Genomic DNA, 17,497 nt, shown 5'->3' with positions numbered 1-17,497 from the left:
AAGAGTAGACCATGCTATGTTTATTTTGGGTAGTTCTCCAGACATGTTTAAAAATCAAGTTCTAACATATTTCCTCGTTAACAATATATATGCGAAAATGCATGCTGTTGATATTTTTCATCAGGTTGACTTGAATGTTATACTGGAAAACAATATTACTGATTTTGTTACGAAAGTCCAATGAAATCTAATCCAGAACCGTCCAGCTCTTGTCAAGAAAGGAGCAGAACTGTTGGTGAAAAAAACAACAGCCACCTTCCCTTCCCATTACATTCCGTTGTGATTTGATACACACACACACACATACACACACACACACACAACAAACACACACACACACACACACAAAACAACCACCTTCCCTTCCCATTACATTCCGTTGTGATTTGACACACAAACCCACAAAAAAACAACCACCTTCCCTTCCCATTACATTCCGTTGTGATTTGACACACAAACCCACAAAAAAACAACCACCTTCCCTTCCCATTACATTCCGTTGTGATTTGACACACAAACCCACAAAAAAAAACAACCTTCCCTTCCTATTACATTCCATTGTGATATGACACACACACACACACACGCACACAACACACACACACAAACCACCACCACCTTCCCTTCCCATTACATTCCGTTGTGATTTCACACACACACACACACACACACACAAACACAAAAAAACAACAACCACGTTCCCTTCCCATTACATTCCGTTGTGATTTCACACACACACACACACACACAAACTACAAAAAAACAACAACCACATTCCCTTCCCATTACATTCCGTTGTGATCTGACACCAAAAAACCTACAAAGAAAAAACAACAACCACCTTCCCTTCCCATTACATTCCGTTGACATTTGACACCAAAAAAACCTACAAAAAAAGCCCCAAACAAAAACAACACATTCCCTTCCCATTACATTCCGTTGTGATTTGACACACACAACCCCCCCCCCCCCCCACCCACCCACACAACACACACACACACAAAGAAAAAAACCCACTTTCCCTTCCCATTACATTCCGTTGTGATTTGACACCAAAAAAAAACAACCCAACCCCCCCCCCCCCAACCCCCCAAAAAACAACAACAAAAAACACACACAAAAACAACCACCACCTTTCCTTTCCATTACATTCCCTTGTGATTTGACACACACATACACACACGCACAAAAACAAAACAACAACAAAAAAACAACCACCACCTTCCCTTCCTATTACATTCCGTTGTGATTTCACACACACACACACACACACACACACACAAAACCCACACACACACAAAAAAACAACAAACAACCACCACCACCGTCCCTTCCCATTACATTCGGTTGTGATTTGACACCAAAAAAAACCTACAAAAAAACAACAACCACCTTCCCTTCCCATTACATTCCGTTGTGATTTCACACACACACACACACAAATTACCCCCCCCCCAAAAAAAAACAACCACCTTCCCTTCCCATTACATTCCGTTGTGATTTCACACCAAAAAACAACAACAAAAAAACAAAGATTTTAAGTGGATGACACATTTTTGAATTTGACACAATCATTCAAACATGTCTTAAATAATGTAAAGTCCAGACTGAGCAATCATTCATCCTTCTCGACTCTGTCCACTGTTGTGCTAGTTCACACATTCGCAGACACACGCGCGCGCGAGCGCACACACACACAGAGCCACACACACACAATGTTTTGTATATTTTTTGTATTATATTTTTTTGGTATTGTATGAGGGAATATGTGAATGGAATGGAAGTGGTGAATTCGTGCTCGAGCGCGCGCGTGTGTGTGTTTGTGAAAGAGAGAGTGAGAGAGAAAGAGAAAGATGCAATTTTGTACTTCATTATTACACTATTATTGTATATACATACATACATATATATATATGTATTTTTTGTTGTTGCATTCCATCTGTTTTCCTCTCTCTCTCTCTCTCTCTCTCTCTCGTATTATTATTTTGTCACTGATGGCTTGATGTAAAAAAGTTTCACTTTCATTTTCTCAAGGAGGTGTCACTGCGTTCGGACAAATCCATATACGCTACATCACATCTGCTAAGCAGATGCCTTACCAGCAGCATAATCCAACGCGCTTAGTCAGGCCTTGAGTGCATCCACATATTAGTGTATCTCTCAGAGTGGGTTTCTTCTATAGAATTTTGCCAGAGAATAACTCTCGTTGCCATGGGTTCTTTTTCAGTGCGCCATGGGCGTGCTGCACATGGGACCTCGGTTTATTGTCTCATCCGAATGACTAGACGCTCAGTTTGATTTTCCAGTCAAACTAGGCGAAAGGTCGAGAGCGGGATTCGAACCCAGACCCTCACGCACTCGCTGTATTGGGAGATGAGCGTATTAACCATCCTCCTACCTTCCTCCATATAAGCAATTGTTGCTTATTCAATTTACCATATTGAAATAAGACTTGAATACTCTCTCTCTCTCTCTCTCACTGATCCGAAACATAGCTGACATCACAAGATGTCGGCTTGCCAAATTTTGAAATGTTGGGGTGCTATCGATTTCGATGACATGCAGACAGACCCACAAGCATACAGACACCCCCACCCTCATCTTGCCCTCTGCCTCTCTCTCTCTCACATACACACACATACACTCACACACACACACACACACATACACGCAAACACTGATACTCAGAGACAAACGCCGAATCCTCCTCGACTCTCCCCCTGACCAGCTGTTCCTTACGCACACACACACACAGAGACAGACACACGCACACAAACACTGATACACAGACACACACGCTAAATCCTCCTCTGCCCTCCCCCTTTCCCTCTGACCCCCCTCACCCCCCCCCCCCACACACACACAAACACAGGCACACTGACACACAGACTGACATGCTAAATCCTCCTCTACCTTCACCCCCTTGCCCTATGCCCCTCATACACATACTGATATACAGATAGACAGACAGACACTCACACGTATATGTTTTAAGCAGATGGCCTACAAAAAGACAAACAAAAACCAAAACAAAACATTCCAACTAGACACACATACATACATGAACGCGCGCGCGCGCGCGCGCGCACACACACACACACACACACAAAATAACAACATCAACAACAACAACAACAAACAACAGCAACAAACAAACACGACCTTCACCGGAGCTTAAAAAACAACAACCCAACTCCACAGGTTTTTCAGAAACAGCAGAATGGAGGTCATGGTTAGGGACTTAACCCTCCAGTGCTCCATCGCCACATCAAAGAACTTCCCATAACTGGTCCAAACGGAACTGGGCGGCATGGAATTAGTGGAGAAACCACGGGTTAAAAATGCTTAACATCATCAAAGAGTGGAAGGAGACCGACGTTTTTCAGCAGAGATAAAACAAACACGGAAAGATCAGAATTGCAAGCAACTGTGTGGGAATTCTTCTTGCGATGCTCCTTCTACCACGCGACTGAAGGGATAGAGATTGAAATACTGAGAGCGCCGCAATGGGCCTATTTCACACAACGATGGACAGATGAAAGATGCAGTTTAGCTCTGTTTCGTTTTGTTCTGTTCGGAAGTTTCATTTTCAACGTAACGTTTTTTTTCCAATGTATTCAGTTTCGTTTGTAACAGCCCTTCTATCTTGTGTCTGTATACTAATTTCTTTAATTTTTCTACGACCTTAAAGTCTGTCTCATTTTTGACTCACCTGTGTAAACAAAGTGAGTCTATGTTTTAACCCGGTGTTCGGTTGTCTGTGTGTGTGTGTGTGTGTGTGTGTGTGTGTGTGTGTGTGTGGTAAACTTTAACATTGACATTTTCTCTGCAAATACTTTGTCAGTTGACACCAAATTAGGCATAAAAATAGGAAAAATTCAGTTCTTTCCAGTCATCTTGTTTAAAACAATATTGCACCTCTGGGATGGGCACAAAAAATAAATAATGAAGCCCAATTAAATGCAAACTGTATTTACTGTTATATTTATATTTTTTGTATTCTCTAAACTTGGCACTTTGATCTGATATTCTGACCCAACAACAAGAGCAGTCATTATTATCATTTTCTGTTCAAACAGGAACTTCTTTTGCTAAGCATGGAAGTTTTATTTATTTTGCAAACGTTTTGGTGCAGACAGTAAAAAAGGGAAATTACTCTGTAATTAATGCTAGGGGAGTTAATTTGCTTTAAACTGATCTTTCTCATCTTAAACATTACATTTTGAAATTATACTCAATACATAAAAAGCTTGGATTTTTTAAAAAGTGTATCACAAGTGAGTCTTGAAGGCCTTGCCTCTCTTGTTTTCTTTTTTTCTGCGCACTTTTCGAGTTCTTCTGTTGTGCGAACTGGTGTACTCTATCAGCTGTTGCACAAAAATCTTCAATCGCAAGAAAAATATTTTCAAGAGAACGAGAGAGAGATTTTTTTAAAAGGCTAACAAAGCCATGCAAAAAATGACTGGCCAGTTTCGATGGTGAACGTTTCAAAATATTCCTTTAAAAGAAAAAGTCAATGTATTTTCAGCGATACGCAAGGAAAAACAGATCTTGTTTGTAAACAGGTTGTTTTTTTTTATTGTTTTTTTTATAACATAAACAGTTATGTAAAACATGATTAGGGGGTTAGGGGGTGCACGGGAGGGGTAGTACCTCTAGAGGGGAGGCTTGTCACGCTCTTCCGGGAGTGGTTCGTCCTCTGTTGGTCCCCACCGGCACCCAGCTCTCACCTATGGGTCCTAGAAGCTGCTAGCATGCGGCAGCGCCCAATCCCCGAGCAACGGCTTTGACAGGTTGGCTAAACTAGGAGAGGGTAGCCGACGGGTCTCAAACCCTCGGTGAGTTAGGGCTTGTCTACCCAAGCATGTGAAGACTGGATCCGGCGGACTCTGCGGAAGAAACCTTCATGGTTCAACGGAGAGGAAGGCGGTTGCAGCAGAGCACTGTGGAGTGCTGAGGGCAGGATGAGGCACATAGGACATCCTGGTCATCCACTGCATCCGTTTCCATCTCCAGTCGTCTTGACCTCGTCTTGCCACTGGATACAGATGGTCTCGGACAAGAGAGTGAGGTCGACAGTGCGCAACTCCTCCTCACTATAAACAAAGTCATCGCGCAAGTCATCATTCATCCTTCATCCCATACCATCATTTTCCCCAAGCCCTGTGGCGACAGGCGAGTGACGAAGCGACAGGTGTGGGTACACTGGCAGTCGTAGCCGCGGACCTGCACACAGGCGGCACAGGCCATAGGGTCGTTTTTCACCGACTGGAGCAGCGGTGGAGATCGGCAGGCCCCTGAGCGACTGAGCAGCCCTCTTCAGGACAGCACTGCTCACCTCCATGGCATGAGGAAGGGGCTAGAAAAGGTGCCCTAAACATTGCCTGCTCCACACCACCCTAGTCAGCATACCGCGGCTGACGGGGACCCTACTCAAGCGGTCGACACACAAAGGAAAGAAAGAAGAAAACAAGGAGCACCCCATTGACCATTGCCACATGGTACGTGCGTACGCTTATGGACAGAGGCGACTCAGCCAGACCACAGAGACGCACAGCACTCATTGCGAGTGAATTAGCCAGGTACAACAACGACATCGCTGCCTTAAGTGAGATAAGACTGGCAGAAGAAGGCGAACACCTTCTTTTGGAGTGGTCGCGGACCTGAAGAGAGACGTGAGGCTGGAGTTGGCTTTGCAGTGAAGACAACCCTCGTTGGCAAGCCGGCTGGCCCCCCGAAAGGAGTGAACGATCGCCTGATGACGATGAAACTCCCTATATGCAACGGGAAGAAGTTTACCACCATTGTCAGCGCTTACGCGCCCACCATGACCAACCCGGATGAGATCAAGGACAAGTTCTACGAGGACCTGAACGCTGTCATCACCACTGTTCCCAACGCAGACAAGCTCATCATTCTTGGTGACTTTAACGCGAGAGTTGGTTGTGACAGCACCTCCTGGGAAGGCGTGATTGGGAAGCATTGGGTTGGTAACTGCAACAGCAACGGCCAACTACTCCTCCAGACATGTGCCGAGCACGACCTTCTTATCACAAACACCATCTTCTGCCTCCCTACCCGTAACAGGACGTCATGGATGCATCCTCGCTCTGGGCATTGGCATCTCATCGACTTTGTCATCGTCAGGAAGAGGGACAGGCAGGACGTACGAGTCACGAGGGCCATGTGCGGCGCCGAGTGCTGGACAGACCACCGCCTTATCGTCTCCAAGCTCAACCTCCGCATCCAGCCCAAGAGACGGCCTCAGGGCATGAAAGCACTCAAACGCCTGAATGTCAACAAGCTGGAGCTAGGCAACATCAAGCAGAGCTTTGCTGACACCCTGGAGGAACGCCTTGAGTCCACCGTGCTGGACAACCAGAATGTGGAGGCAGCATGGGGCGCACTGCATGAGACGGTGTACAACACTGCCATGGAGTGCCTGGGGCCTTCTGTCAGGAAGCACAAAGACTGGTTTGATGAGAACTGCACTGAGATCAAGCAGCTGCCAGAAGACAAACGCCAAGCCAACAGAGCCCACATTGAAGATCCCACAGTCAAAGAAAGACATACTGAAGAGCGCACGCAGCACCATCCAGCTGAAGCTGCGGCAGATGCAGGATTCCTGGTTGAGCAACAAAGCTGATGAGATCCAGGGCTTTGCAGACAGGAACGACATGAAGAACTTCTATAACGGCCTGAAAGAAGTCTACGGTCCCACCACCTCCGGATCTGCTCCACTCCTCAGTGCTGATGGTTCTACCCTGATCACTGACAAGGATGGGATCCTTGAGAGATGGGCTGAACACTTTGACAGGGTACTGAACCGCCCCTCCCACCATCAATGATGAAGCCATCGACCGACTCCCCCAGGTGCCAGTCAGTGAGTCGTTGGATGCCATTTCAACTTTGGAGGAGACCCAGAAAGCTATCCGTCTGCTATCCAATGGCAAAGACCCTGGTTCAGACTCCATTCCAGCTGAGGTCTACAAAGAAGGTGGTATGGCGCTGACTGAGAAGCTTTATCAGCTGTTCCAGCTCATCTGGCAGCATGAGGCAGTCCCACAGGACTTCAAAGACGCTTCCATCATACACCTGTACAAGCGCAAAGGAAATCGTCAGGCCTGTGACAACCATCGTGGAATAGTCCGTCGCAGGCAAGACTCTGGCCACTACATGATGGGATGCTGGCCCGAGTCCAAGACAACAGAGAGACTTCAGAACCATTCCCTGTCTCCAACAGAGTCAAGCAAGGGTGTGTTCTTGCCCCCACCCTGTTCAATCTCATGTTTTCAGACATGCTGACAGATGCCTTCAGAGACGCTGACGTAGGCATTGGCATCAGGTACCGCACAGATGGCTCACTCTTTAACCTCAGGAGGCTTCAAGCAAAAACCAAGGTGAGGACAGACACCGTCAACGACTTCCTGTTTGCTGATGACTGCGCTCTCAATACTGCCTCCGAAGCTAACATGCAACACAGTGTCGACAAGTTATCTGCTGCCTGTGACAACTTTGGCCTCACAATCAGCACAAAGAAGACTGAGGTGATGCACCAGCCAGCTCCAGGAAAGCCTTACGCTGAACCAAACATCTTCATCAACGGGCAACGACTGAACGCGGCTGACAAGTTCACATACCTGGGCAGTACACTCTCTCGCACAGTTGTCATCGACGACGAGGTGAATGCCAGACTCGCCAAAGCCAGCGCTGCCTTCGGCAGACTCCATAAGAACGTTTGGAACAGGAGAGGCATCACCCTGGAGACGAAGCTCAAAGTATACAAGGCCATAGTTCTCACCACACTGCTCTATGGATGTGAATCATGGACGGTCTACAAACGCCACGCCAAAAAGCTGAACCACTTCCACACCACCAGCCTCAGAAAACTTCTCGGCATAAAGTGGCAAGAGAAGATCCCTGACACAGAGGTGCTCACTCGTGCAAACTTGCCCAGCATCTACACCATCTTGATGCAGGCCCAGCTGCGCTGGGCAGGCCATGCATGTAGTTCGCATGCCAGACCACTGGCTCCCCAAGAAATTGCTGTACGGCGAACTCCAACATGCAAGCGCTCCCATGAAGGCCAAAAGAAGCGCTTCAAAGACACTCTGAAAGCTTCTCTGAAGGCCTTCAACATCAGCCACGACACATGCAATGGCGTTCAGCTGTCCACAAAGGCGCCAAATCCTGTGAGGCCAACAGAATCGCTGCAGCACAGCAACGCAGACAGGCCAGGAAAAGCAGTGCCAGCAAGTTCCCGACAGCCGCCACCATCCCCTGTCCACACTGCGTCAGAACCTTCCGGGCGCGGATTGGCTTGACCAGTCATCTGCAAACCCACAGGGCCCAACCCACCCACACCCAGGATGACTAGATGGTCCTCGTCGATCCCGACAGACGAACCACAAAACATGATTAACTGTCGGGTTTATAAAGCAAGTATATTTCTTTGCAAAATATGTGGTCAGAGACGATAAAAAACTTTTAACAATCATAGTGCTTTCAAGAAAAAGAACTATTCATTACAGAAGCAAAAGGGAGAATGTCATTTTAGAAAGAAAAAAACAGAAGATATATGATATTGCTGATTTCCGCTGATGACAAATAAGAAGGAAGTTAATTGTTTTTAAAACTGCGCTTGTTCAATGTTTGCAAGTCGATCAAACCATTCACCGTAAATATAACATACTGCTAAAGGATGAAATTATCCAAATGAAATAAACACTGACGCCAAAGAATGAAAGAATCCAAACAAGATAAACATTGACCACATTTACATAAATAATATATGTATATGTATAGAGTTTCCCGTCGGACCGACGGATGAGTAGGCAGGCAGGCTTATCTGTCGGTGTGTGTCCTCATATGGGAGAAGAGGCCGATTCTCGATGCGCAGCACTTCCCACAGGTGTTGCAAAGAAAAACGTCTCCAGAAGTTGAGCCTGCTTCCTTCGCTCACGTTTCTCCTTAATGGCCAGCGTTCTCTTGCCTTCAAACGTCTTTATGCCACTAGAGCACAGCATCCTCCAGTGAGAGCGGTCCAGGGCATCAGTTTCCCAGGAAGCGATGTCTATGTCACAGGCTTTGAGGTTTGTCTTCAAGGTGACCTTGAAGCGCTTGCAGGGTCTTCCAAGTTCGCGGTGGCCTTCCTTCAGCTGGCCATACAGTAGCATCTTCGGGATCCTGCTGTTGTTCATGCGGACAACGTGTCCTGTCCAGGGTAGCTGGCACTGGATCAGCAGGCTTTCGATGCTGGGCAGGCTGCTCCTGTCTAGGGCCTGGAGGTTGGAGACCCTGTCTGGCCACTTTATGCCGAGGATCTTTCGTAGGCATCTCTGGTGAAACTGCTCAAGTTGTTGAATGTGACGGCCATACGTCGTCCATGTTTCACAGCAGTACAAAAAGGTGGTCAGTACAACAGCTCTGTAGGTTTTGATTTTGGTGCTGACCCTGATGCCTTTGTTGTTCCACAGCCTGTTGTTGAGTTTGCCAAAGGCGGAGCTGGCGATGGCGATGCGCAGTGTCACTTCTGCATCAAGGGCTCCGTTGCTGCATAGGGTGCTGCCCAGGAAGCAAAACTTGTCCACTGACCTATCTCTGTGTCATCGATCTTGATTACAGGTGGGGGGGAGGCACTGGCGTTCTGTGAGCTAACTGGTTGGTACATGGACTCGGTCTTGCTGAGGCTGATGGTGAGTCCAAAGTGCCTGCGGGAGGTTGAGAACATGTCCATAATGAACTGCATGTCCTCATGGGTGTGTGCAGCAAGCGCGCAGTCATCAGCGAAGAGGAACTCTCTCAACAGTGCCTCAAACACCCTGGATCTAGCGTGGAGTCGCCGCAAGTTGAAAAGTTTGCCATCTGTGCGAAACTGAATGTAGATGCCCCGGTCACAGTCTTGGAAGGCGTCAATCAGCATGGCAGAGAAGAGAATGAAGAACAGTGTGGGTGCCAGGACGCAGCCCTGCTTCACTCCATTTACCACAGGGAACGGATCTGACATATCAGTATTTTCCTGTACTCTCGCCTGCATGCCATCGTGGAATGACGCAATCAGCTGAATTAGGCTCTCTTGGCAGCCAAACTTCAGGAGGATCCTCCACAGACCACGGCGGGTCCCCGTGTCGAAGGCCTTAGTCAGGTCTACGAAGACCATGTGGAGCTCCTTGTTCTGCTCAAGGCACTTCTCTTGCATCTGGCGTACGGCAAACACCATGCCACATGTTCCCCTGCCTGAGCCGAAGCCGCACTGTGCGTCAGGGATGATTGTGTTGGAGACATAGTCAACCAGTCTGTTCAGTATGATGCGGACGAAGATCTTGCCGGCGATACAAAGGAGAGAGATTCCACGGTGGTTATCGCAGGATGTTTTGTCTCCCTTCCGTTTGTAAATGTGGACAACTGAAGCATCCTTGAAATCCTGGGGGACCTCCCCTCTCTCCCAGACAGACTGGAAGAGGGCGGTCAGCTTGTCTCTCAGCACCTCGCCTCCATACTTGTAGATGTTGGCCTGGATTCCATCCGCTCCTGGTGCTTTTCCTGACGTTGTCAGCTTCAGGGCCTTCCGGGTCTCGGACTTGGTGGGAGGGGCAGCTAGCGAGTCACTGACTGGTAGCTGTAGAAGGGCTGCAATCACCTCGTCAGATACGGACGAGTCCCTGTTGAGGAGGGTGTTGAAGTGCTCAGCGGGTAAGGATGTCTTTCTTGTCCGTCAGGAGGGTGGTCTGGTCCAAGGCTCGGACAGGGGTTGATCCTGTGACTCTCGGCCCATACACAGCTCGGAGACCATCATGGAAGGTCTTCGTGTCGTGAGCATCAGCAGCGGACTGAAGCTCTTCGGATTTTCTATCCCACCAGGTGTTCATCATCTCACGCAGCCTCTTCTGTACGAGTTGCTTGGTTTGCAAGTACTGTTCTTCTTCCTGATGCCGAATATGCAGTGTGTTCAGGAGCTTGGAGATTCCAGAGTCGTTCTCATCAAACCAGTCTTTGTGGCTCCTCTGTACAAAGCCAAGTGGGTCAGCTGCTGCTGTGTACACAGCATCTCTAAAGGTGCTCCAAACCTCTTCTATATCAGTCGATGCGGGAATTTCTTGGAGGGCTGCTTGGATTTGCTGCTGCAGCATGTCCTTAGTGATAGGGAGGCGGTGGCTGTTCAACTTCCTATGGGGTTTCTGCCTGGCTGGTTGGAGCTTGCGTGCTCCTTTCATGCAGCGTGTAATGGAAACATCACCTCTGCCCCTCTGCCGGACAATCACATAGTCCAGCATGTGCCACTGCTTGGAGCGGGGGTGCATCCATGTGTTCTTGTACTTGTCCGCTAAATAACATATATTACCTATGTAACAAATACTTTCGCAGTTTAGACTTTGTGTACAAAATATTCGTAATCATTTTAAGTAAAAACAAGAGAGGCAAGGCTTTCAAGACTCACTTGTGATATGCTTTACAAAAAATAAGAACCCCCCCCCCAAAAAAAAAAAAACCTAATCGTCAAAATGTGTTCTGTATTTGTTTTTATAAAGCTTCGGGTTGAAAAAAGGAAAACAAAAAGAAAACAAAAAGGCCTGAGTGCAGAATCGAACCCGGCATGTTCGGGTGGGAAGAAATTGTCTTACGCACTGCACTGCATGGCAATAAATCGATTGCGGTATTAGAAATGAGAACGCTGTTTAAATCATATGTTTAAATCATATTTTGGTGTATCTCGGGCATTTAAAAATTCTTTAAGGGCAATTAAGAATTCTTTAAAGTCTGCGGAAAAGGAGACGTGGCTATCGCCGAATCACACTGCAACATTCAGCCGTTTTTCTCTGGATCTAGATAGATGTACAAGTTTAGTTACACCCGCCAGGAAAGTACGACATGGTCCATTCAATTTCTCTTTTATGTTCATTCTAGTAAATTGAGTATCCACTTTAAAAGATTCATAAGCAATCAACACATCGATGATGTAGTCTGTGTCACTGTATGTGTTCTGTCCAGAATTTGTATTTCTTTCAGTTTAATTGCGAACACGAAAATCGAGGGCACAACGCCACTGCAACTGGGATTCGGTAGTATGGTGTTTTCAGAATCCCGGAAATGGCCTCAACGAAATAAACCGTTAATTATACAGGAAACATGGCTTAATTCGGGAGACTTACAAACTCTTATTGGTATGACTGTGAAGATTTTTTCCTACGATTTTTAAGCCAACTTTGGTATTGACGGACAAAGTATTTCCAGAGAAAATGGCAATGTTAAAGTTTACCACGGACACACAGACATACATGCTTAGTGGAGTTAATGCCTAGAGGTAACGCGTCCGCCTAGGAAGCGAGAGAATCTGAGGGCGCTGGTTCGAATCACGGCTCAGCCGCCGATATTTTCTCCCCCTCCACTAGACCTAGAGTGGTGGTCTGGACGCTAGTCATTCGGATGAGACGATAAACCGAGGTCCCATGTGCAGCATGCACTTAGCACACGTAAAAGAACCCACGGCAACAAAAGGGTTGTTCCTGGCAACATTCTGTAGAAAAATCCACTTCGCGAGGAAAAACAAATAAAACTGCACGCAGGAAAAAAAAAAGGAAGAAACAAAAAAACAAACAAACAACAACAATAACAACAACAACAACAAAAAAGGTGGCGCTCTCAGTGTAGCGACGCGCTCTTCCTGTGGAGAGCAGCCCGAATTTCACACAGAGAAATATGTTGTGACCAAATATATATATATATATATATATATATATATATATATATATATATAAAGAAGAGAAAAAATACACATACACACACACACAAACACACACAACCGAACAGCGGTTTATAACAGACTCACTTTGCTTACACAAGTGAGTCAATAACCAAAATGAACAGTATGAGCCATCAAACCAAATAAGAAAGGTTTTTTGTTTGTTTTGTTCTCAAGTCAAGTAACCGAGTCTTCTCCCCCTAACTTTCTTTAATTTGATTTTTTTTTTTTTCTTTTTCTTTTCTTTTTTTTTTCTTTTTTTTTTTGCCTCCTGCTTTAATCATCCACCACCATCCTCCGCCCCCTGTCATTTAACTCTAGAATATGAATCTTTTTAAAACCCACTTTCGTATTCGAACAGCCTATGATCTCCAAAATAATACTTTTTGAATTTTTTCTTGAGAAAGTAAACCAAACTGGAAACAGTTTTCCAACTCACATCGACCCCTGCCCTTCCACTGAAAACATATAATTTGATTGACATTGAAAGCTAGCAGCGTAACACTTTAGACTCATTTATGTATGAATTCTACATTTCTACAACCGTGTGAATGTTACTCCAGCTTTAGACTCTACAAAAGTCATGGACAGATTTAAACTTTGACATGGTTACAGACAGCTTCTCCATCCTCAGAGAAGAAGTGGAGGAAGCAGTGAAGTCCCTGAAGAAAGGAAAATCAGCAGGCATTGATAACATCCCAGGAGAACTGGTACAAGCAGGGGGTGAGGCTATGATCGATGCGCTACATGCAATCAGCCAGAAGATCTGGGAGACAGGAGAGTGGCCAACACAATGGACCCAGTCTTTAGTGATCACTATACCCAAGAAAGGCAACCTACAACAGTGCAATAACTACCGCACCATCAGCCTGATATGCCATCCTAGCAAAGTGATGCTCAGGATCATATTGAACAGGTTAAGACCCCAGGCTGAAGCAATTATAGCTGAAGAGCAGGCAGGATTCAGGGCAGGACGCAGCACAACTGAGCAGATTTTCAATCTGAGGATTCTGAGCGAGAGATACCTTCAACACCAACAAGAACTCTACCACGTATTCATAGACTTCAAGAAGGCATTCGACAGAGTGTGGCATGCGGCACTCTGGGCGACCATGAACTACTACAACATCAACGCAAACCTCATCCGCGCCATACAGAACCTCTACGAGAATGCCAGCAGTGCAGTTTACCTCAACGGGGACATTGGAGACTGGTTCCGAACCACAGCTGGAGTGAGACAAGGATGTTTGCTCTCGCCGACACTCTTCAATGTTTTCCTTGAAAGAATTATGACAGATGCACTTGAAGACCACCAAGGAACAGTCAGCATTGGTGGCAGAACAATCACAAACCTGCGTTTTGCTGATGATATAGACGGACTCGCAGGCTCAGAACAAGAACTGGAGAACCTGGTCAGGCAACTAGACAGATCCGCCACAGCTTACGGGATGGAAATCAGTGCAAACAAAACAAAACTGATGACAAACAATGACAATGGCATCCAAACTGACATCACTGCCAACGGAGAAAAGCTTGAAACCGTGAAGAATTTCAAATACCTTGGAGCAATAGTTTCAGATGAGGGGTCCAAGCCTGAAGTATTAGCCAGAATTGCAATGACAGCTGCAACACTAGCCAAGTTGAACACCATTTGGAAGGACAAGGCAGTCAAGCTCAGCTCAAAGATAAGACTCATGCGTTCTCTTATCTACTCAGTTCTCCTGTATGCTTGTGAAACATGGACCCTTACAGCAGAATTGGAGAAGAGGATTCAGGCCTCAGAAATGAGATGCTTCAGAAGACTGCTTGGCATCTCTTATAAAGACCACATAACCAATGAGGAAGTCAAAAACAGAATAAGGCAAGCCATTGGTCCCTATGAAGACCTTCTCACCACCATCAAGAGGCGCAAATTAAAATGGTTCGGCCACGTAACAAGAGGAGAGGGGCTTGCCAAGACAGTGCTCCAGGGAACAGTCAGAGGAGGAAGGAAGAGAGGAAGACAGAAGAAGAGATGGGAAGACAACATCACAGAATGGACAGGACTGAAGCTGAGCGAGGCGGTCAAATGTGCGAAAGACAGGGATGGATGGAGAGGACTGGCTGACAGGTCATCTGTAGCGCCCCAACGGCAACCGCCATGGGGCAGCTGATGATGATGATGGTTACGTGCTGATTTGTTCCAATCCATTTACTTGCAAATGCCCAATTTCAGCAATTTCAATCATTGTAGTAACAACAGCTTTTGTAGTTCAGGTTGGAACTGAATTTTCAAGGGAAAGTACACTGTTACTGAAAAGGGCATATATATATTTTGTTGTAAGCCCACTAAAATATCCGTCACCTCTGAGACAGGACCTTTTTTGATTTTTTGATATTTTTCATTTTATTTTTTACAGTGCCATTTGATAAACATATTTCGAACAGTCCTTTACCTCTGAAATACGTCTTTTTTGATCAGTCTATCATCTTTGAACATTTAGCGACACTTCTAAAGTGGTTTTCCACCTCTATGAAAGGACTTTTGAACATTCTCTCAGCTCTAAAGTAAGACTGTTGAAAACCTTTTCACCTCTAAAACATGATTTTTGAATAGTTTCTCGCTTCTAGAGCAGAATTACCGTCCCTCACCTCTGAAATAAGACTTTTTGAACTCGCTGAGGATCATCTCTAGGACGTCCCGACGCCTCAGACAGGTCTGGGGCTTGTTGGGCAACAGTACGGCGTAGCGGTCGACGATCTCACAGTAGAGCACGCAGGACACGATGATGGCGAAGAAGCCACAGCCCATAAGGATGGGCCCCGCGTAGCTCAAGCTCTTAGTGGCGTAGTAGCTGGCGTCTTTGGTCACCATGACGACGGTGGTTGTGTTGCTGTAGTCACTGACCTGGGTGATGGTATCGGGGATGTAGCCCAGGACACACATGCCTGCTCCACCTGCATGGCCACGAAATGTCAGTCAATCGTTTAATCCTGACTTATTGATTGAGACAACTATTTTCTGCTTATCAACATATCTGCTTATCTGCTAATTTTACATAAGGCTGCATAAAGGCCATCTAAGAATGTTAGAGAAACAACAGAAAACGCGAAACATTAAAATAGGTATCATAACTTCAAGTGTAATATAATATATTGTATAACAGGACCAAAAAGTCGATCTGGTGACACTGGGGTACAAAGGGGATACATAGAGTCCATCTGAACTCACTCTCTCTCTTTCTAAAAAAAACGAAAAAATAACCCAGGAACACCCCATTAAGGAAAGGGTGTATTTCGCTTCATGTAACACTGTGAATTTTAAGAATAGCCAGCCATAACTGCAAAATAGATGGTTATCAACAACTCAAGTTTAGTGGACAGTTTATTTTCTTGATTCACTTGTGTAAACAAAGTGAGTCTACGTTTTAACCCTTAAAGAATTTTTAAATGCCCGAGATACACCAAAATATGATTTAAACAGCGTTATCACTTAGAAAACCATAATCGATTTATCGCCCTTAAAAGCATGCTTAAATGTTAATATTTAAAAGTCATTCATAAATCCGCAATAGCGCAGTGATAAAGACAATTTCTTCCCACCCGAACATGCCGGGGGCGAATCTGTGGTCAGAGTAATAACCGTTTATCTTTTATCTGTCTATAAAGTATTAATTTGCTACACTATCAACTTTAGGCATCTTCAAAGGAGAGCACCATTACTTTTAGTCCGAAATTAAAAACCAACGATTAAAGTCACAACAAAAAACATTCACTTATCAATAAGTGATGAACATGTAAACGTCTATGTTAGAATGAAAGAACGTGGCAAAGACTGACTTTTTAACTTTTGTGTCAGACATGAACACTCCAAACGATCTTTTTGCTTAGTCATGTTTCCTTGTATACATGTGTCTAATTGCGTTAACTAACAGATGTGCTTTTTAAACAGAGAGAGACAGAGACACACGCAGAGAGAGAGAGAGAGAGAGGATGGTAGTGGAAGGAATTTACATATTTGCAGAGAGTCAAACATTTTGATTCCCTCGTAATCCAAGAAAAAGGAAGCCATAACCTTTCCAACAGATGCAACCTATTTGAATTTCTTGGGAGGGGGTGAACCAAGGTGCTTCCATTGCTTGCTTTGCTTCCTTGATTCAGGCTTTTAGTGGTGACCCACATTTTATCTTGCACCCATCGTGCAGACAGTTTACTCATCCCTAAGATACCAATCGAGACAGTCTGCACTGAATCGTAGCTGATGCCCATAGTGTTGACTGTCTGGGCAATAGACAAACGCCTGTCATCCAAGATGTTCTTGTCTCGTACTTTGGTGTGGGCATTCAATAAATGAACCAAAGACGAGAAATGGGGTCAACGACTTTTACTTTCATGATGGTCGTCAAGACAACTGCAGCGACATCTATATTTTATTCGTAATATAGAGTTACCTAACATGGATCGTCTACTACTGTGTTGATGCTAAAGTTGACGATACCAGAACATCTCCCTTTTTATTTTTATTTTTATTTTTTTTAATATTCTCAACCCCTTTAACAACAAACTCTTAACTTTATTCGTTAGTAGCACTCTAATTCAAAACTAGATTCATTATAGCCTTTAACATTATAAATTTAAATTAGAAACATTATAAATTATTATTATTATTAATATTATTATTTTAACTTTAAAACTCAATTATCTTCACATTCATGCTTAATTAATCTTGGACAAGTTAAAACTACTTTCACACACGAGTCCGTTCACTGACTCACTTAT

At 45.1% G+C, this 17,497-nt stretch overlaps 1 protein-coding gene across 2 annotated transcripts in view; it reads right to left on the bottom strand.

The window, feature by feature from the left end:
- LOC143295366 (uncharacterized) overlaps nt 1-17,497 on the bottom strand; it is a 378,847-nt gene that overhangs the window by 32,018 nt on the left and 329,332 nt on the right. The window contains exon 5 of one of the 2 annotated variants that reach the window (XM_076607023.1): nt 15,371-15,676. The exons of the other annotated variant lie outside the window; for it this stretch is intronic. Coding sequence (XP_076463138.1) covers nt 15,371-15,676 — 306 coding nt within the window. The remainder of the gene's footprint in view (nt 1-15,370; nt 15,677-17,497) is intronic. 2 annotated transcript variants of the gene reach the window in all.

Source organism: Babylonia areolata, chromosome 20 (assembly GCF_041734735.1).
Source record: "Babylonia areolata isolate BAREFJ2019XMU chromosome 20, ASM4173473v1, whole genome shotgun sequence".
NCBI lineage: Eukaryota > Metazoa > Mollusca > Gastropoda > Neogastropoda > Buccinidae > Babylonia > Babylonia areolata.
This window is presented reverse-complemented; position numbering and strand designations above follow the sequence as displayed.